Source organism: Salmo salar, chromosome ssa29, assembly GCF_905237065.1.
Source record: "Salmo salar chromosome ssa29, Ssal_v3.1, whole genome shotgun sequence".
Classification (NCBI taxonomy): Eukaryota; Metazoa; Chordata; class Actinopteri; order Salmoniformes; family Salmonidae; genus Salmo; species Salmo salar.
The window spans coordinates 38122677-38145068 of record NC_059470.1 but is presented as its reverse complement, the minus strand read 5'-3'; the positions used below and the strand labels follow the sequence as shown (position 1 = coordinate 38145068).

The window sequence follows — 22392 nt, the reverse complement described above, 5'->3', positions numbered from 1 at the left end:
ATGGGAATAGGGAGGGGAGGAAGGAGGAGGGGAGATGGGAATAGGGAGGGGAGGAAGGAGGAGGGGAGATGGGAATAGGGAGGGGAGGAAGAATAGGAGGGGAGATGGGAATAGGGAGGGAGGAAGAATAGGAGGGGAGATGGGAATAGGGAGGGGAGGAAGGAGGAGGGAGATGGGACGAGGAGGGAGGGGAGGAAGGAGGAGGGGAGATGGGAATAGGGAGGGAGGAAGGAGGAGGAGATGGGAATAGGGAGGGAGGAAGAATAGGAGGGAGATGGGAATAGGGAGGAGGAAGGAGGAGGGGAGATGGGAATAGGGAGGAGAGGAAGAATAGGAGGGGAGATGGGAGGGGAGGAAGGAGGAGGGGAGATGGGAATAGGGAGGGGAGGAAGGAGGAGGGGAGATGGGAATAGGGAGGAGAGGAAGAATAGGAGGGGAGATGGGAGGGGAGGAAGGAGGAGGGGAGATGGGAATAGGGAGGAGAGGAAGAATAGGAGGGGAGATGGGAGGGGAGGAAGGAGGAGGGGAGGAAGGTGGCAGGAGGAGGGGAGGTGGGACGAGGGTGGTACATAGTAAGAATAGAAGCAGTGAGTGACTAAGTACTTCAACAGTTAGAAAGGGATACTATTTGTTTAGGCCGGGCTCCCCAATGCATGTAACGTCTGATACAGATGTTTAAATTATTAAGGAAGTTATTACACATTGTATGCATCCCAACTGACACACTATTCCCTAATAGTGCATCTCTTTTCACCAGGTAGTGCACCATGTAGGGAATAGAGCACCAATTGAGACGCTAGCATCATCTGCACTTATTTGACAGAGCAGTTGACCTGCTGTTATGTTCTGACATGTGGTGATATTCTATTGGTGGGTAGATGGGGATATTCTATTGGTGGGTAGATGGGGATATTCTATTGGTGGGGGGTAGATGGGGATATTCTATTGGTGGGTAGATGGGGATATTCTATTGGTGGGTAGATGGGGATATTCTATTGGTGGGTAGATGGGGATATTCTATTGGTGGGTGGGTAGATGGGGATATTCTATTGGTGGGTAGATGGGGATATTCTATTGGTGGGGGGTAGATGGGGATATTCTATTGGTGGGGGGGTAGATGGGGATATTCTATTGGTGGGGGGGTAGATGGGGATATTCTATTGGTGGGGGTAGATGGGGATATTCTATTGGTGGGGGGTAGATGGGGATATTCTATTGGTGGGGGGGTAGATGGGGATATTCTATTGGTGGGGGGGTAGATGGGGATATTCTATTGGTGGGGGGGTAGATGGGGATATTCCATTGGTGAGGGGTAGATGGTGATATTCTATTGGTGGGTAGATGGGGATATTCTATTGGTGGGGGTAGATGGGGATATTCTATTGGTGGGGGGTAGATGGAGATATTCTATTGGTGGGGGGGTAGATGGGGATATTCTATTGGTGGGGGGGGTAGATGGGGATATTCTATTGGTGGGGGGGTAGATGGGGATATTCTATTGGTGGGGGGGTAGATGGGGATATTCTATTGGTGGGGGGTAGATGGGGATATTCTATTGGTGGGGGGGTAGATGGAGATATTCTATTGGTGGGGGGGGGTAGATGGGGATATTCTATTGGTGGGGGGGGTAGATGGGGATATTCTATTGGTGGGGGGTAGATGGGGATATTCTATTGGTGGGGGGTAGATGGGGATATTCTATTGGTGGGGGGGTAGATGGGGATATTCTATTGGTGGGGGGGTAGATGGGGATATTCTATTGGTGGGTGGGTAGATGGGGATATTCTATTGGTGGGGGGTAGATGGGGATATTCTATTGGTGGGGGGGTAGATGGGGATATTCTATTGGTGGGGGGGTAGATGGGGATATTCTATTGGTGGGGGGGTAGATGGGGATATTCTATTGGTGGGGGGTAGATGGGGATATTCTATTGGTGGGGGGGTAGATGGGGATATTCTATTGGTGGGGGGGGTAGATGGGGATATTCTATTGGTGGGGGGTAGATGGGGATATTCTATTGGTGGGGGGTAGATGGGGATATTCTATTGGTGGGGGGTAGATGGGGATATTCTATTGGTGGGGGGGGTAGATGGGGATATTCTATTGGTGGGGGGGGTAGATGGGGATATTCTATTGGTGGGGGGGTAGATGGGGATATTCTATTGGTGGGGGGTAGATGGGGATATTCTATTGGTGGGGGGGGGTAGATGGGGATATTCTATTGGTGGGGGGGGTAGATGGGGATATTCTATTGGTGGGGGGGTAGATGGGGATATTCTATTGGTGGGGGGGTAGATGGGGATATTCTATTGGTGGGGGGGGGTAGATGGGGATATTCTATTGGTGGGGGGGTAGATGGGGATATTCTATTGGTGGGGGTAGATGGGGATATTCTATTGGTGGGGGGGTAGATGGGGATATTCTATTGGTGGGGGGGGTAGATGGGGATATTCTATTGGTGGGTGGGTAGATGGGGATATTCTATTGGTGGGGGGTAGATGGGGATATTCTATTGGTGGGGGGTAGATGGGGATATTCTATTGGTGGGGGGGTAGATGGGGATATTCTATTGGTGGGGGGTAGATGGGGATATTCTATTGGTGGGGGGGTAGATGGGGATATTCTATTGGTGGGGGGGAGATGGGGATATTCTATTGGTGGGTGGGTAGATGGGGATATTCTATTGGTGGGGGGGGTAGATGGGGATATTCTATTGGTGGGGGGGGTAGATGGGGATATTCCATTGGTGGGGGGTAGATGCGTGATATTCCATTGGTGGGGGGGGGTAGATGGGGATATTCTATTGGTGCGGGGTAGATGGAGATATTCTATTGGTGGGGGGGTAGATGGGGATATTCTATTGGTGGGGGGGTAGATGGGGATATTCTATTGGTGGGTGGGTAGATGGGGATATTCTATTGGTGGGTGGGTAGATGGGGATATTCTATTGGTGGGGGGTAGATGGGGATATTCTATTGGTGGGGGGGTAGATGGGGATATTCTATTGGTGGGGGGGTAGATGGGGATATTCTATTGGTGGGGGGGTAGATGGGGATATTCTATTGGTGGGGGGTAGATGGGGATATTCTATTGGTGGGGGGGTAGATGGGGATATTCTATTGGTGGGGGGGTAGATGGGGATATTCTATTGGTGGGTGGGTAGATGGGGATATTCTATTGGTGGGTGGGTAGATGGGGATATTCTATTGGTGGGTGGGTAGATGGGGATATTCTATTGGTGGGGGGTAGATGGTGATATTCTATTGGTGGGGTGGATGGTGATATTCTATTGGTGGGGGGGGTAGATGGGGATATTCTATTGGTGGGGGGGTAGATGGGGATATTCTATTGGTGGGGGGTAGATGGGGATATTCTATTGGTGGGTGGGTAGATGGCGATATTCTATTGGTGGGTGGGTAGATGGGGATATTCTATTGGGGGGGTAGATGGGGATATTCTATTGGTGGGTGGGTAGATGGGGATATTCTATTGGTGGGTGGGTAGATGGGGATATTCTATTGGTGGGGGGTAGATGGTGATATTCTATTGGTGGGTGGATGGTGATATTCTATTGGTGGGGGGTAGATGGGGATATTCCATTGGTGGGTGGGTAGATGGGGATATTCTATTGGTGGGGGTAGATGGGGATATTCTATTGGTGGGTGGGTAGATGGCGATATTCTATTGGTGGGGGGTAGATGGGGATATTCTATTGGTGGGTGGGTAGATGGGGATATTCTATTGGTGGGTGGGTAGATGGGGATATTCTATTGGTGGGTGGGTAGATGGGGATATTCTATTGGTGGGTGGGTAGATGGGGATATTCTATTGGTGGGTGGGTAGATGGGGATATTCTATTGGTGGGGGGTAGATGGGGATATTCTATTGGTGGGTAGATGGCGATATTCTGTTGGTGGGTAGATGGCGATATTCTATTGGTGAGTGGTTGACAGCTCGTGGTAACATTCTGAGTGTTGTAATGGAAACAGAGTGAGACCCATGAGATCTAACAATTCACACATCCATCCTCCAACGTATTGACAGTACACACACACACACACACACACACACACACACACACGTGTTCAGTCACATCCTTCTGGGCTTCATCAGTGATTCACATCTCCTTTTTGACCTGCTCTATCAGTCATTATGGAAGCAGACAGTGCTTACAGTACAAGTCAATGTCATGTGAGGGGCAATGTAATGTGGTTTCAGACCTTGTAAAAAGCAGCATATTTTGCAATCTATTACTATCAATAGTGTCGTGTGTGTGTGTAGAATCCACTGTGTTCACCGTCCCAGCTAAGAAATCAGGACAGGGCCTGTTTCAGTCTAGGAGTGCTTATCAGTCCCTGCCATCCATGTTAAATTTTGTGTTATGATCTGAAAGACACAACTGATCCTAGATCAGCACTCTGAGTCTCTTTTTGAATACGGGCTTAAAAAAGAGGAGACAGACACACCACGTAATAATCAAATAATCTAAAATCACTTTATTCATTTTAAGTTAGTTAGAGAGACACAAAACATCAGAACCACATCTGCTTAAAAGAGCAGTTTTTAAGAAAGAATTACAAAATGAGGCTTGTGTCATACTGTCAATGAATGGCAAATGAAGAGGTAGAGAATTTAGGCTTATCACTGGAGGAATGACGCCTATTGGAATGTATTTCAACGATTCATAAAACTCTGCAGTCCTGCTACTCCCGCCTAAAGTTTATCAAATATCCAAGCAGCAAAAAAACTATGGAGACCCTTAACTTTCCCCAAATTCCCTGGTTGGACGATTCTGGTTTACCGTCTTTTTAAATCCGGAAATCTTTTAAAAACCAGAATTTCTTGAAAATCTTGGGATTTTAGGGAAAGTTACCAGAAATTTGCAAACCTAGTGGCAGTCAACGTTTCCATGAAGGACGATGTAGTACTGTATTCACAAAACAGATCAACCAAAGTTTTCATTTTCACTGTCACTTTATGCAAATGGTGGAGGACATTGGAGAGAGAGAGAGGCTACTGAACGTCTGAACGAAGACGTGAAAACAGACCAGCTGGTGATATAGTTCCTCATCACCCACTGATAGATAAAAGGGCTGTTCATTGGTTTGATTGGAATTACATTACCGTTCAAAAGTTTGAGGTTACTGAGAAATGTCCTTGTTTTTGAAAGAAAAGCACTTTTTTTTTAGTGTCCATTAAAATAACATCAAATTGATCAGAAATACAGTGTAGACATTGTTAATGTTGTAAATGACTATTGTAGCTGGAAAAGGCTGATTTTGTTTTTTTATGGAATATCTACATAGGCGTACAGAGGCCCATTATCAGCAACCATCACTTCTGTGTTCCAATGGCATGTTGTGTTAGCTAATCCAAGTTTATAAATTTTAAAAAGGCTAATTGATCATTAGAAAACCCTTTTGCAATTATGTTAGCACAGCTGAAAACTGTTGTTCTGATTAAAGAGGCAAAAAAAACTGGCATTCTTTAGACTAGTTGAGTATCTGGAGCATCAGCATTTGTGGGTTCAATTACAGGCTCAAAATGGCCAGAAACAAAGAACTTTCTTCTGAAACTCGTCAGTCTATTCTTGTTCTGAGAAAGGAAGGCTATTACATGCGAGAAATTGCCAAGAAACTGAAGATCTCGTACAACACTGTGTACTACTCCCTTCACGGAACAGCGCAAACTGGCTCTAACCAGAATAGAAAGAGGAGTGGGAGGCCCCGGTGCACAACTGAGCAAGAGGACAAGTACATTAGAGTGTCTAGTTTGAGAAACAGACTCCTCACAAGTCCTCAACTGGCAGCTTCATTAAATAGTACCTTCTAGGCAGAGTTGCAAAGAAAAAGCCATGTCTCAGACTGGCCAATAAAAATAAAATATTAAGATGGGCAAAAGAACACAGACACTGGACAGAGGAAGTTTGGGGGGGGAGTGTTATGGACAGACGAATCTAAGTTTGAGGTGTTCGGATCACAAAGAAGAACATTCGTGAGATGCATAAAAAAAAATGAAAATATGCTGGAGGAGTGCTTGATGCCATCTGTCAATCATGGCAGAGGCAATGTGATGGTCTGGGGGTGTGTTGGTGGCGGTAAAGTGGGAGATTTGTACAGGGTCAAAGGGATCTTGAAGAAGGAAGGCTTTCGCTCCATTTTGCAACGCCATGTCATACCCTGTGGACGGCGCTTAATTGGAGACAATTTCCTCCTACAACAGGACAATGACCCAAAGCACAGCTCCAAACTATGCAAGAACTATTTAGGGAAGAAGCAGTCAGAATACCAGCTGTCTTTAATGGAGTGGCCAGCACAGTCACCGGATCTCAACCCTATTGAGCTGTTGTGGGAGCAGCTTGACCGTATGGTACGTAAGAAGTTCCCATCAAGCCAATCCAACTTGTGGGAGCTGCTTCAGGAAGCATGGGGTGAAGTCTCTTCAGATTACCTCAACAAATTGCCTCAACTAGAATGCCAAAAGTCTGCAAGGCTATAATTGCTGCAAATGGAGGATTCTTTGACAAAAGCAAAGTTTGAAGGACACAATTATTATTTCAAGGAAAAATAATTATTTATAACCTTGTTAACGTTTTGACTATATTTCCTATTCATTTTGCAACTCATTTAATGTATGTTTTCATGGAAAACAAGGACATTTCTAAGTGACCCCAAACTTTTGAACGGTAGCGTATGTCTTAAGATGTGGTGATTGATAGGGCCAGCAATAAGTCAAAGTGTGATAAAGCTCATATGTTGACTGCTGAAGCAAGTCACATTAAATTAATGAGACATTTGGCTGATAGATCTACCCAAATCAATGGTCGGTAGGTACAACTAATTTGAACTGTTTGAAATGGATGGAATAAATCGGAATATCTTCATATGATCTGAAGGAATTAAAATACATAAAACGCAAGCTCAGATCGCTATAGTATGATTGGATAACCATTTGGAGCATCATGTCATGATTGTTTAGACTGAGCCGCAGGGGTTGCCGGGTAGTGTTCCCCAAAATCCCCAGGTTGTCCAGAAATCCTGGTTGGCGGAGTCAGGATTTCCTGCCCCCCCCCCATCTTGATTCTGGGAATCTTTTAACCAGAATTTTCTGAAAATTAACGGAAATATGCAACCCTAACATGCTGACTAGACTGCTTGCGCGCATGCTGATTTTGTCCACCCACACCTGACCAGTGGAAATATCAAAACAAACTCTGAACCAACTATATTAATTTGTGGACAGGTCAAAAAGCAAACATTTATGTCAATTTAGCTAGCTAGCTTGCTGTTGCTAGCTAATTTATCCTGGGATATAAACATTGGGTTGTTATTTTACCTGAAATGAAACAAGGTTCTCTACTCCTACAATTAATCCACAGATAAAAAACGGTAAACTGAGTTTGTTTCTAGTAATCTCTCCTCCTTAAGTCTTCTTCTTCTTCTATGGACTTTATATGGCGGTTGGTAACCAACTTTAAGGTGAGTTACCACCACCAACTGGACTGGACTGTAGACCTCAGTTCATCTTTCAATCACCTACGTGGGTCTATGCTCCTAACAACCAATGAGGAGATGGGAGAGGCGGGACTTGCAGATCTAATTTTAGCGCCTGGCTACCCAGACGCTCGCTGAGAAACGTGATCAGTGTTGGTGCAACGATTGAATAACATGTACGTGTAAATTTATTTTGCATGTTGGTCTGGGTGATGAAATGCCATTGTGAACCGTTTCTACAGAGACTTGGCCGTGTAGAGAAAGGCAGTATTACAGTGCATGTCTACAAATAAAAGAGAAACTTAAAAAAAAAAGTGACAAGATTTTACTGTACAGTAACATACTGTATATTTCCACAAAGATACTAAATAAAAAATAAAAGTTGGTGACTACATTACGTAAATAGTTAATACCTTTGTTTCATATGATTTCAAAAAAACTATTGACACAGTATATAGATGGTCGGTTTCTTTAAACAAACCTTAGAAGAAAAAAAAAATGAAAAAAAAAAGACTATGGGAAAAAAAACTAAGAGGAATAAAATCCTTTGTGTAGTACACAGCTGGCATCGTTTCAGAGGACCTTTTGTATCTGCTCAATGCAAGTTCACCAGTCTAGATTCAGTCTTTTTAAATCCTCTTCTTCCTCCTCCTCCTCCTCCTCCTTGCACCCTCAGTGGTCTTATCCTTGTGCCTCTAGGGCTATGGGCCCCGCGGCAACAGCGCCCCCCCCTCCCCTTAGATGTCCCCCTTAGCCTCGTTGTTGTTCATCAGCTCCTTCCTCTGAGCAAGGAAGGGATACATACACTTATCAGCACCCAGGAACCTGTACATGCACACGATGGCCTCGAAGGGCAGGAAGCTGTAGAGAGGAGAGAGCGAGAGAGATGTCAGAGGTCAGATACACAAAGCTCTTCATTTAGGAGACATGAATTCATTCACAACACACTGTGGAAAGGAGAAGGACTGAGTTCATTCACAACACACTGTAGAGAGGAGAAGGACTGAGTTCATTCACAACACACTGTAGAAAGGAGAAGGACTGAGTTCATTCACAACACACTGTGGAAAGGAGAAGGACTGAGTTCATTCACAACACACTGTAGAAAGGAGAAGGACTGAGTTCATTCACAACACACTGTAGAAAGGAGAAGGACTGAGTTCATTCACAACACACTGTAGAAAGGAGAAGGACTGAGTTCATTCACAACACACTGTAGAGAGGAGAAGGACTGAGTTCATTCACAACACACTGTAGAGAGGAGAAGGACTGAGTTCATTCACAACACACTGTAGAAAGGAGAAGGACTGAGTTCATTCACAACACACTGTAGAAAGGAGAAGGACTGAGTTCATTCACAACACACTGTAGAGAGGAGAAGGAGAGGGATGTGGAAAGAGAGTAGAGTAGAGATGGCAACCACCCATTCATGCCAATAAAGCATGTATTTATTAATTGAATTGAGAGAGAGAGAGAGAGAGAGAGAGAGAGGGAGAAAGACTGGACTGACCTTTTCATGAAGTTGACCATGTAAACTACACGTGGTGTGCAGATCATAGCCTGATCGGTGAGAATGGCCCTCATAGACTGCGTTACACAGAACTCTGGCTTCAGGGGAGGCAGGAATGGCTCGATTTCCTTCCTGTACAGACAGGAAGTGGCATAACAGTTAAAAGAGACAGCCAGAACGAGGTCAGAACACACACACATAAACACAAGGGGGGAAAGTGCCAAGGTTGCTATTCAGCAACGTAGTGCAGAGTTTGTACACAACAGACAACCCATGTCTGATCTTATCTAAACCATATCGATCCCAAACCCTTCAAATAGGCCAGTTCAGATACAGACACTCTTCCATTTACACAGCGGGCGGGAGGGCATTGTAACTAAAGAAGGGAACAGTATCCAGGGTGCACCTGTTAGGGGAGGTAGAGAGGGTGTCCCTTGGTGAAGTAGAGCTCTAGGTGAAACGCTGACATTGACGTACAGGTTAAGGCACAAGTGCACTCAGTAGAACAGTGCAATACACCGAGTGTACAAAACATTAAGAACACCGTCCTACTATTGAGTTGCACCCCCTTTTTGTCCTCAGAACAGCCTCAATTTGATTGGGTGCATGGACTCTACAAGGTGTCGAAAGGATGCTGGCCCATGTTGACTCCAATGCTTCCCACCGTTGTGTCAACTTGGCTGGATGCCCTTTGGGTGGGTGGACCATTCTTGATAGACACAGGGAAACTGTTGAGCTTGAAAAACCCAGCAGCGTTGCAGTTCTTGACACAAACCGGTGCACCTGGCACCTACTACCATACCCCTGTTCAAAGACACTTAAATAATCTGTCTTGCCCATTCACCCTCTGAATGGCACACTTAAACAATCCATGTCTCAACTGTCTTGAGGCTTAAAAATCCTTCTTTAACCTGTCTCCTCCCCTTCATCTACACTGATTTTGAAGTGGATTTAACAAGTGACATCAATAAGGGATCATAGCTTTCACCTGGATTCACCTGGTCTGTCTATGTCATGGAAAGAACAGGTGTTCATAATGTTTTGTACACTCAGTGTATAGTACAATAGAGTACAGTGCATTGCAGTACATCACTAGCCCATAGCATGTAGCTGCGTGTGTGTATATTTGTACATATTCTTTCTAGTTAGTGAATTATTAGCCAAGTTATAGCTAATTTATAGTCAGCAATGGGGGAAGGGATCGCTTCCTACAAGAGCACAAAGACATCTATATTTCTAGACATCTCTGAAAATCCAGTCAGGTAGAGAGCGTTTGATCTGTCTTAAAGGGGCAGTGTTGTATTTTAAGACAGGCTTGAATAAACTAAGCAGCCAATAAGGCAGAGGGTAGTATAATTTGTCTGATTCTTTCTCCTGTAATAATGGTATGTAAATAAATAAATATGCATTTTATTTTGTAAAGTAGCTTCCTGCATCAAACACAGCATTTTCAGTCACCTCATTGTCTGGAGGGTAAGTGGATAAACAGGTTAATGTCAAGCCCTGCTTGTTTCTTTCAGAAGTCTCATGGAATGTCGGTCCTACACTGAACACCACACATTGGCTGCTACTGTAGGCTGTATGACAGAACAGCTATTTCCATGTTAAAATATTATGGGATGCATTTTTTTCCCCATTTGTTTTTTATGGTAGGCCACTCTGGTAGGCCCTACGTTATGATGAAATAGCCAAAGTGACGTACTTGGCCAATGTTAAAACTGTAACTCAAAGTGGATACAGCCTCAGTGTTCACAATAAACGAGCGTCAAAAGTTGAATTTTTCACAACGTTGAAGTTTGCGCTCAGTAGACCTGAAATTTGCTCTGCGCCCGGAATTTGTTTTTAACGGAACATTGCTGTTAGCAGTAGATTCCCTGGTGCGTTTTAATAATTTAATTATTAACCTCAACATATATTTTAAATAGAAATGTAATCCTAAGGTGATTTAAAGCACTATGAAAACGTTATGAATCACGTTTTGATTTATTGATTGAGTGAATGATCGATTGACGATGTCTCACCTTATCCTGCAGCCTTTGAACATGCCCGTGTCCACCAGGTAGGGACACACCAGCGTCATCTTAATGCCGTCCTTATCCGAAGCCTTGATCTCGTGGCTCAGCGACTCGTGGAAGCCGATGGCCCCAAACTTACTGGCGCAGTAGTCCTATAGGGGGTTATGAGAGGGAGGGAGAGTGTCACTGTTAAATCCTGTGTAGTTATCATTACTGGAGTAAGGACACAGTCGTAGAATTACAACCGGATAGAACGGACGTCACCATTTAGGTCAATGACGTCATAATGGGTGGACCTACGGGATTAACTAGTCAAATTGCCAAGGTCAGAGGTTCCAAGCCCATTCTCTCTCTGTGGACAACAGGTCCCCACTTTAAAAACCCTGCATTATGGGATGGTGATGTGAGTGGCTGTCTGACAGGTGATTCAGCTTGTATCCGTGTTTGTACACCGGACCAGAATGCAGTACTGACAGAACAGGTATCCCTGTAAAAACCCTGCATTATGGGATGGTGATGTGAGTGGCTGTCTGACAGGTGATTCAGCTTGTATCTGTGTTTTGTACACTGGACCAGAATGCAGTACTGACAGAACAGGTATCCCTGTAAAAAGCTGGACATTATCACTGTCTCACCCCAGACAGGCTGCTTTCTGCTTCTTAGTAGCTTCACGACCACGGGGAAAATGTCCCAAATGGAACCCTATTCCCTATATAGTGCACTACTTTTAAACAGAGCCCTATGGGTCCTGTGGACCCTGGTCAAAAAAAGAATAGGATGCCATTTGGGACAAAGATCCCAAAAGCCCTCCCATCCCTCCAACCCTCCATGCATTCAGTTGTACAACTGACTAAGTATCCACTTTCCCTACATCCCTCCATTTCTCCTGTCCTCTATTCTACAGTTTCATTAGCATTATTTTGCCCTTCATCAGACAGATGAGTGATGGATTATGGGTTATGGGTTAGGTTATGGGTCTGGTGGGCACAAGGCTGGGTTATGGACTGGGGTTGGGTTATGGGCTGGGGTTGGGTTATGGGCTGGGGTTGGGTTATGGGCTGGGTTATGGGATATGGGTTGGGTTATGGGATATGGGTTATGGACTGGGGTTGGGTTATGGGCTGGGTTATGGGCTGGGTTATGGGCTGGGTTATGGGCTGGGTTATGGGCGGGGTTATGGGTTGGGTTATGGGCTGGGGTTGGGTTATGGGCTGGGGTTGGGTTATGGGCTGGGGTTGGGTTATGGGCTGGGGTTGGGTTATGGGCTGGGGTTGGGTTGGGTTATGGGCTGGGGTTGGGTTGGGTTATGGGCTGGGGTTGGGTTGGGTTATGGGCTGGGGTTGGGTTGGGTTATGGGCTGGGGTTGGGTTATGGGCTGGGGTTGGGTTATGGGCTGGGGTTGGGTTGGGTTATGGGCTGGGGTTGGGTTATGGGCTGGGGTTGGGTTATGGGCTGGGGTTGGGTTATGGACTGCGGTTGGGTTATGGACTGCGGTTGGGTTATGGACTGGGGTTGGGTTATGGGTTGGGTTGGGTTATGGACTGGGGTTGGATTGAGTTATGGGGCGAGGAGGGTTTGATGGTTACCCGGGGGACTAATCTTCAAAAAGCAGCTTGGGCAAACCCAGAGAAGATAAAGGAGATGTGACTGTGCCCACGTGACAAGCCTGCCAGACTATGGTTCCTAAATGAATAGTCCCTCCTGCCTTAAAATCACATTCAATTTCTATGAAGTATTATAGGTTAAAACCTTGACTGTGTTCCAATTCCTTTGAAGAGAGACTTAATGGTTATGGATGAGTTCCCGCCCGTGCAACAACAGCTAGAAAAACAAAAAGGCAATGGGGTAGCGGTGCCTAAAGACAGAATGAAAATGACACCACTCCGGAATGGAGAGAGGGAGTGAAAGGGAGTCCATGTGTTCTAGAATATTAAAGAAGCATTCTAGAAGGTTTCTCTGGAACACACAACAGAGAGTGACAGATACAGGCCCTCTCCTTATTGTCCCCAGGACAAAATGACCACATCAAATCCTTTTAACACTGACTCAGATAACACACAAAAAGAAACAGTGAGGGGCCTGGACGAAAGACAACCCCCCCCCCCCACACACACACACAAAAAAATGTGAAAACAAAGTCCCCTCCATTTAGAGTGAATTGGCTGTGATGTGAATACTGAGAGAGCTGCGATGGTTTCACAAAGAACCTGATGAAGATGTCTCTCTCCCACAGAGACCTGTCAGCCTGTTCTTCCCCCAGAGCCAAGGGCCCTATGGGCCCAGCCCCAGACCCCCCCAGCGACAGACAGAGGGCCCCATAACAGGCCCCCACACCCAGACCCCCCCCCCCCACCCCCCTCCAGCTACAGACAGAGGACCTTGTAACAGGCCCCCTAGACACCCCGAACTACAGACAGAGGGACCCGTAACAGGCCCCAGACCCCCCCTCTACTATAGACAGAGGGCCCCCAAAGCTCATCTCTGTTCTTTAAATTTCCAGCATTGGGGGGGGGAATAACACGAGAAAGGCGAATATCTGTATCGGTGTGTACTACATAGTACTACTAACTAACTGACCGCAGAGAGAGTGTCTCATTCATGTGTGGTAACTCACCTCCACACCAGCTGTGCTGAACAGCCCCAGAGAGCTGGCAACCGTCACAATGTGGCCGTGGTTCAGCTCCAACATCTTGGGAAGGAATGCCTTGGTGGTCTATAGGAAAGAGAGAAGAGGGGGAAGGAGGGGGGGAAAAAAAGAGGAAGGTTAGTTTACTAGTGCAGTTTGTCTCTGCCAAAACCCTTTGATCCTCTTCCTCTCTCTCTCTCTCTCCCTCTCTTCTCCATGGTGATGCAGAGAAAGAGAGGGAGACTTTTTGACAGACAGAGGGAAAAAACAGGAGAGAACGAGGGAGAGGGAGAGAGCACACCACAGAGAAGAGAAATGGTTTACTGTATGCGTCTGTTCTTTCCCACACAGATCCAGTACCCAGCGCTGTGCCCAGCTCTAAAGACCCGCTGACAGAACCAATCACAGGTCCCCGTTCACTCACCATGGACCACAATGCAATTCAACCGCTGTCCACCCACTGCCCTCTGTGCTGCCTAAGCGGAACAATACTCAGAGTGATAGGAGAGAGAGAGATAGGAGAGAGAGAGAGAGATAGGAGAGAGAGAGAGAGAGAGAGAGAGAGAGAGGAGAGAGAGAGAGAGAGAGAGAGAGTGAGAGAGAGAGTGATAGGAGAGAGTGAGAGAGTAGTCTTCCCTGGTCTTCCCTGTGGCTCAGTTGGTAGAGCATGGTGTTTGCAACGCCAGGGTTGTGGGTTCGATTCCCACGGGCGGCCAGTACCAAAAAAAAAATGCATGGAATGTACGCATTCACTACTGTAAGTGGCTCTGGATAAGAGCATCTAATAAAATGTAAAAATGTAATGAGAGAGTGATAGGAGAGAGTGGTTGTGTATCCCAAATTGCACATTATTTCCTACATAGTGTGCTACTTTTGACAAGAGCCCGTTGGCCTTCCCTCTAATGGCATTAAGATTTAAGAAGGATTGAGCTGATCCTAGATCTGTGCCTTAGTGCAAATTCTATCTACCTGGAGCAGTGACAAACAAAACACTGGAGGAGACAGACACAGAGTCCCAAACGGCGACCTATTCACTACATAGCCCAATAGGTCCTGGTCAAAAGCAATGCACTGTGTAGGGGGTAGGGTGCCATTTGGGATGCACATTGAGAAGACTTAGCACTGGGGGGAGAGTGAAGACTTAGCACTGGGGGGAGAGTGAAGACTTAGCACTGGGGGGAGAGTGAAGACTTAGCACTGGGGGAGAGTGAAGACTTAGCACTGGGGGGAGAGTGAAGACTTAGCACTGGGGGGAGAGTGAAGACTTAGCACTGGGGGGAGAGTGAAGACTTAGCACTGGGGGGAGAGTGAAGACTTAGCACTGGGGGGAGAGTGAAGACTTAGCACTGGGGGGAGAGTGAAGACTTAGCACTGGGGGAGAGTGAAGACTTAGCACTGGGGGGGAGAGTGAAGACTTAGCACTGGGGGGGAGAGTGAAGACTTAGCACTGGGGGGAGAGTGAAGACTTAGCACTGGGGGGAGAGTGAAGACTTAGCACTGGGGGGAGAGTGAAGACTTAGCACTGGGGGGAGAGTGAAGACTTAGCACTGGGGGAGAGTGAAGACTTAGCACTGGGGGGAGAGTGAAGACTTAGCACTGGGGGGAGAGTGAAGACTTAGCACTGGGGGGAGAGTGAAGACTTAGCACTGGGGGGAGAGTGAAGACTTAGCACTGGGGGAGAGTGAAGACTTAGCACTGGGGGGAGAGTGAAGACTTAGCACTGGGGGGGAGAGTGAAGACTTAGCACTGGGGGGAGAGTGAAGACTTAGCACTGGGGGAGAGTGAAGACTTAGCACTGGGGGAGAGTGAAGACTTAGCACTGGGGGGAGAGTGAAGACTTAGCACTGGGGGGAGAGTGAAGACTTAGCACTGGGGGGAGAGTGAAGACTTAGCACTGGGGGGAGAGTGAAGACTTAGCACTGGGGGGAGAGTGAAGACTTAGCACTGGGGGGAGAGTGAAGACTTAGCACTGGGGGGAGAGTGAAGACTTAGCACTGGGGGGAGAGTGAAGACTTAGCACTGGGGGGAGAGTGAAGACTTAGCACTGGGGGGAGAGTGAAGACTTAGCACTGGGGGGAGAGTGAAGACTTAGCACTGGGGGGAGAGTGAAGACTTAGCACTGGGGGGAGAGTGAAGACTTAGCACTGGGGGGAGAGTGAAGACTTAGCACTGGGGGGAGAGTGAAGACTTAGCACTGGGGGGAGAGTGAAGACTTAGCACTGGGGGGAGAGTGAAGACTTAGCACTGGGGGGAGAGTGAAGACTTAGCACTGGGGGGAGAGTGAAGACTTAGCACTGGGGGGAGAGTGAAGACTTAGCACTGGGGGGGAGAGTGAAGACTTAGCACTGGGGGGAGAGTGAAGACTTAGCACTGGGGGGAGAGTGAAGACTTAGCACTGGGGGGAGAGTGAAGACTTAGCACTGGGGGGAGAGTGAAGACTTAGCACTGGGGGGAGAGTGAAGACTTAGCACTGGGGGGAGAGTGAAGACTTAGCACTGGGGGGAGAGTGAAGACTTAGCACTGGGGGGAGAGTGAAGACTTAGCACTGGGGGAGAGTGAAGACTTAGCACTGGGGGGAGAGTGAAGACTTAGCACTGGGGGGAGAGTGAAGACTTAGCACTGGGGGGAGAGTGAAGACTTAGCACTGGGGGGAGAGTGAAGACTTAGCACTGGGGGAGAGTGAAGACTTAGCACTGGGGGGAGAGTGAAGACTTAGCACTGGGGGAGAGTGAAGACTTAGCACTGGGGGGAGAGTGAAGACTTAGCACTGGGGGAGAGTGAAGACTTAGCACTGGGGGAGAGTGAAGACTTAGCACTGGGGGAGAGTGAAGACTTAGCACTGGGGGAGAGTGAAGACTTAGCACTGGGGGAGAGTGAAGACTTAGCACTGGGGGGAGAGTGAAGACTTAGCACTGGGGGGGAGAGTGAAGACTTAGCACTGGGGGGAGAGTGAAGACTTAGCACTGGGGGGAGAGTGAAGACTTAGCACTGGGGGGGAGTGAAGACTTAGCACTGGGGGGAGAGTGAAGACTTAGCACTGGGGGGAGAGTGAAGACTTAGCACTGGGGGGAGAGTGAAGACTTAGCACTGGGGGGGAGAGTGAAGACTTAGCACTGGGGGGGGAGTGAAGACTTAGCACTGGGGGGAGAGTGAAGACTTAGCACTGGGGGGAGAGTGAAGACTTAGCACTGGGGGGAGAGTGAAGCCTTAGCACTGGGGGAGAGTGAAGCCTTAGCACTGGGGGAGAGTGAAGCCTTAACACTGGGGGAGAGTGAAGCCTTAGCACTGGGGGGGAGAGTGAAGACTTAGCACTGGGGGGGAGAGTGAAGCCTTAACAGCGCTAACTTCACTTAGATCTGAGGTGGAATAAGAACAACAGAACAGCTTTCTGACCCCCCCCTCATTACCATCTCTGGGAGTACTGGTGCTAGAAAATGGACATAGAACTCAAATCACTGAATAGATAATATACTAGAACCCATCTGTAAACAGCCCATCCAACTACCTCATCCCCATATTGTTATTTATTGATCTTGCTCCTTTGCACCCCAGTATCTCTACTTGCACATTCATTTTCTGCACATCTACCACTCCAGTGTTTAACTGCTAAATTGTAATTACCTCGCCACTATGGCCTATTTATTTATTGCCTTACCTCCTTAATCTTACCTCATTTGCACACACTGTATATAGATTTTATTTTCCTATTGTGTTATTGACTGTAGTTTTGTTTATTCCATGTGTAACTCTGTTGTTGTTTGTGTCGCACTGCTTTGCTTTATCTTGGCCAGGTCGCAGTTGTAAATGACAACTTGTTCTCAACTGGCCTACCTGGTTAAATAAAGGTGAAATAAATACATTTAAATACATTTTAAAAGAATGTGTTATGGTGTTACTGCATCATGTTTGATTGCACCTGTGTTTTATTGTCACATAGGTGTTGTATTCCACAGTCAGCCATAGTAGTACTTTGTTGGTTGAGGATTGTCCATGCTGTAGAACCTGATGAACACAGCTTTGGAAAGAGCCAGGAGAAGCCAAGAGAAACACACAGACAGAGTTCTAGATTATATCCCTGAGTTCTAAACATGCCCTGAAGGAGTTCAGTTCACAGAGCCAGAGAGAGAGAGAGAGAGAGAGAGAGAGAGAGAGAGAGAGAGAGAGAGAGGAGAAGAGCGCCAGAGAGAGAGAGAGAGAGAGAGAAAGCGCCAGAGAGAGAGAGCCCAGAGAGAAGCGCCAGAGAGAGAGAGCGCCAGAGAGAGAGAGCGCCAGAGAGAGAGCGAGAGAGAGAGCGCCAGAGAGAGAGAGAGAGAGGCGCCAGAGAGAGCCAGAGAGAGAGCGAGAGAGCGCCAGAGAGAGAGAGAGAGAGAGCGAGAGAGAGAGAGAGAGCGCCAGAGAGAGAGAGAGAGAGAGCGCCAGAGAGAGAGAGAGAGAGCGCAGAGAGAGAGAGAGAGCGCCAGAGAGAGAGGAAGCGCCAGAGAGAGAGAGAGAGAGAGAGCGCCAGAGAGAGAGAGAGAAAGCGCCAGAGAGAGAGAGAGAGAGCGCCAGAGAGAGAGAGAGAGAGCGCCAGAGAGAGAGAGAGAGAGCGCCAGAGAGAGAGAGAGAGCGCCAGAGAGAGAGAGAGAGAGACGCCAGAGAGAGAGAGAGAGCGCAGAGAGAGAGAGAGAGAGCGCCAGAGAGAGAGAGAGAGAGCGCCAGAGAGAGAGAGAGAGCGCCAGAGAGAGAGAGAGCGCCAGAGAGAGCGAGAGCGCCAGAGAGAGAGAGAGCGCCAGAGATGGCACCCTATGGCCTATATAGTGCACTACCCTCTGGACAAAAGCAGTGCACTACCCTCTGGCCTAAATAGAGCACTACCCTCTGGTCTAAAGTAGTGCACTATATAGGGAATAGGGTGCCATAGGGCTCTGGTCTAAAGTAGTGCACTATATAGGGAATAGGGTGCCATAGGGCTCTAGTCTAAAGTAGTGCACTATATAGGGAATAGGGTGCCATTTGGGACACAGACACACTTTTATGGTACCGTGATCACTCTGTGTCTGTCTGATAACCAGACTGGTGTAGATATCTCGTCTGTCTGTCTGTCTGTCTGTCTGTCTGTGTGTCTGTGTGTCTGTGTGTCTGTCTGTCTGTCTGTCTGTCTGTGTGTCTGTGTGTCTGTGTGTCTGTGTGTCTGTGTCTGTCTGTCTGATAACCAGACTGGTGTAGATATCTCTTCTCCCTCTGTGTCTGTTATGTATGAAGCTAGAAGGAGCATTAATCACTTCCAGCCAATCTTCCTTTATGGTCTACGGAGGGGGGGGAATAGAGGGATTTAAAGAACTGGCAGGCAGATCATGGTAATGTAAGGTGGTGTACTCTGTTCTGCTACAGTAAGCTAGGTAGATTACTGGAATAAGATCTGATGCAGGAAGAACCAAACATCTGCACTTTTCCAGGACATTAAAATCTGAAATTGCTGCAATATTCAATTTATTGAGGGATGGGGCGTTGGGTGAGAGGAGGGGAGGGGAGGGGAGGACTTGCCAGAAGGAATATCAGGACTGGGTAAAGAACAGAGACTGGCTTCCTCGTGCCAAGATGGAGGTGGGTGGGGGCTATGCGTGCAAACGGAGCATTAGCAGAGATATATACCCCCGTACCTGGTCCAGCCAACTCACTCCAACCCAGAACCCACTCCCACACTGCGTCATTATGTACAGGGGGAAAGGAAGGAGGGAGGCTTGGTTTTGATTTGATCCAGCAGCACAACGACTGGGCCTGCCTGCCATCAGGGCAGGAAAAATGAGACATTTCTGGTAAACTGCGATTGAAAAGCTTTGGCTTTCAGGGCAGAACTATTGAGGTCAGAGATTGAAGGAAGACAGAGTTACACGTGCAGGAGTATCTCTGGTTAGATAACCTCCTACATATAGCAAGCACACAGGGACCACTCCGCTCTCTGCCCAAAACCCCCCCCCTCCCCCCAGCCCTCCCATGATTCCCTGCTTCTCATGGCAACTCTGGCGTGTCAGCAGCAACCTCTGGCGACCTCTCAGACACGAAACCTGTGAAAAATCGACCAGGGGGGGCTCATGTCTTACATCAGAACGGTCTGTAATTGGGCCTCAAGGATCCCAGTTCCGTTGAATTACACCCCCACCGCCCTGCCCCCCGGGCCCCCGCCGGGATGTCCTACCCGCCTCTAATTGCTGCGTACCCCCAAGAGAATCTGGCCCACACAAAGCTGCTCACAGCTGGGGTGTCAGAGCATATTACTGCCTGTGTCTGACCAACAGGAATATGAACAAATATTGGAGTTACAGACGGGCCAGATGGTCATTTAATTAGAACGACCTCAACACTCGGGAGAGAGAGAGAACGAGAGAGAGAGAGAGAGAGAACGAGAGAGAGAGAGAGAGAGAACGAGAGAGAACGAGAGAGAACGAGAGAGAGAGAGAGAACGAGAGAACGAGAGAACGAGAGAACGAGAGAACGAGAGAACGAGAGAGAGGGGTCCTTGGTCAAAACACCCACAAGAACATTGCTGTATTGATTGAGGCTAGAGAAAGTGGAGGGTTTGTGTAGTCATAGCGACAGAAGTGAATTGTTGTGGTGGAGAGGGACTCAGTCAGGTGTGTGTGTGTGTGTGTGTGTGTGTGCGCGGCGCGTGTGTGTATATAATGTGGGGTCATAAGACGTAAATGATTGAAAGGTTAATCCAAAGGGAATCAGCTTTCATTTGCAACAAAGCAAAAACACTTGATGCATAGAAAACATTCCAGGACTGAACACAAACATCCATACTATTATCTTTCCCCCGAAACCTCAAGACAACTTTCCTTCTGGTTTACTCACGCACGCACACACACACACACACGCACACACGCACACACGCACGCACACACGCACACACGCACACACGCACGCACACACGCGCACACACACGCGCACACAAGCACACACGCACAACCCCCTGAAAAGGCCAACGAGGGCAACAGTGGTCAGACTTTTCCCAGACTCATTAAACAGAAAGTCTTGGTTGTGAGTAGCAGCAGTGCTAACATAGTCACCCTCTACTCAGACACCCTCTACTCAGACACCCTCTACTCAGACACCCTCTACTCAGACACCCTCTACTCAGTCACCCTCTACTCAGTCACCCTCTACTCAGACACCCTCTACTCTAGCTCTACTCAGACACCCTCTACTCAGACACCCTCTACTCAGACACCCTCTACTCAGACACCCTCTACTCAGACACCCTCTACTCAGACACCCTCTACTCAGACACCCTCTACTCAGATCACCCTCTACTCAGACACCCTCTACTCAGACACCCTCTACTCAGACACCCTCTACTCAGACACCCTCTACTCTGACACCCTCTACTCAGACACCCTCTACTCAGACACCCTCTACTCAGACACCCTCTACTCTGACACCCTCTACTCTAGCTCTACTCAGTCACCCTCTACTCAGACACCCTCTACTCAGACACCCTCTACTCAGACACCCTCTACTCAGACACCCTCTACTCAGTCACCCTCTACTCAGACACCCTCTACTCAGACACCCTCTACTCAGACACCCTCTACTCAGACACCCTCTACTCTGACACCCTCTACTCTGACACCCTCTACTCTGACACCCTCTACTCAGTCACCCTCTACTCAGACACCCTCTACTCTGTCACACACAGACACACACACAATACCCTAATCGCTAACTCCCTCCATCCACATCCAGCCTAGCCCAGCCCAGCCTAGCCTAGCCCAGCCTAGCCCAGCCCAGCCTAGCCCAGCCCAGCCTAGCCCAGCCTAGCCCAGCCCAGCCTAGCCCAGCCTAGCCTAGCCCAGCCTAGCCCAGCCTAGCCCAGCCCAGCCTAGCCCAGCCCAGCCTAGCCCAGCCCAGCCTAGCCCAGCCCAGCCTAGCCCAGCCCAGCCTAGCCCAGCCCAGCCTAGCCCAGCCCAGCCTAGCCCAGCCCAGCCCAGCCTAGCCCAGCCCAGCCTAGCCCAGCCCAGCCTAGCCCAGCCCAGCCTAGCCCAGCCTAGCCCAGCCCAGCCTAGCCCAGCCCAGCCTAGCCCAGCCTAGCCCAGCCCAGCCTAGCCCAGCCTAGCCTAGCCTAGCCTACAGGTGCCCTGAGCCCAGGGAGGGCTCATATAAAGCCAGTCAAGTACGACCCTTCTGCCTGGCTGCCTCCTTTCTCCGGTCCGGGCAGGAATGCAGGGAGGGGAACTTATCTCCTGTCGCTTGGCATCACGTCAAGCCCATGATCCGCAGACAAGAAACCAATTGTCACATAAGTGGGTCAGACAGCAACTCACCATTACCCTTTCGTCTAATCTAGCTTGTAGGGAGTGACGGGACAGGAAGTGACGGGACAGGAAGTGACGGCCTTTCTTCTTTTCCTCTCTCTCTCTCTCTCTCTCCCTCTCTTTTCATTCCCGCCATGCCACTCTCCAGAGATCCACGCCACCCTCCAGATGAACTTCCACTACATGAGCACTGTGAGATGGAGGGACACTGCATCTCTCTCCTGTTGAATACCCTGATCAATATATTATGACTTATCCATGGTTATTTCCACTACTTATTAAAAACCACAATTCAGAAGAAGGACTCTGTAAATGGCTCTGGATAAGAGCATCTGCTAAATGACTAAAATTGTAAACTGAAGAATGAGTCACGCCTGAAACCTTTTGTAACTCCTCTCTGCACTCCAGCCAGAACTTTACATATCCATTAACCTGATTCTCTGGACACTACCA

General features: G+C 48.2%; 1 protein-coding gene across 1 annotated transcript in view; it reads right to left on the bottom strand.

Annotated features, from left to right (window-relative positions):
* Nucleotides 1–6874: 6874 nt before the first annotated feature.
* The window catches only part of LOC106590669 (retinol dehydrogenase 10-A), a 28827-nt gene continuing 13309 nt past the window's right edge, over nucleotides 6875–22392 (bottom strand). The window contains exons 3-6 of the mRNA XM_045710927.1: nucleotides 13634–13732; nucleotides 11026–11171; nucleotides 9005–9136; nucleotides 6875–8355 (exon numbers count right to left, since the gene is read on the bottom strand). Coding sequence (XP_045566883.1) covers nucleotides 8232–8355; nucleotides 9005–9136; nucleotides 11026–11171; nucleotides 13634–13732 — 501 coding nt within the window. The 3' untranslated portion in view covers nucleotides 6875–8231. The remainder of the gene's footprint in view (nucleotides 8356–9004; nucleotides 9137–11025; nucleotides 11172–13633; nucleotides 13733–22392) is intronic.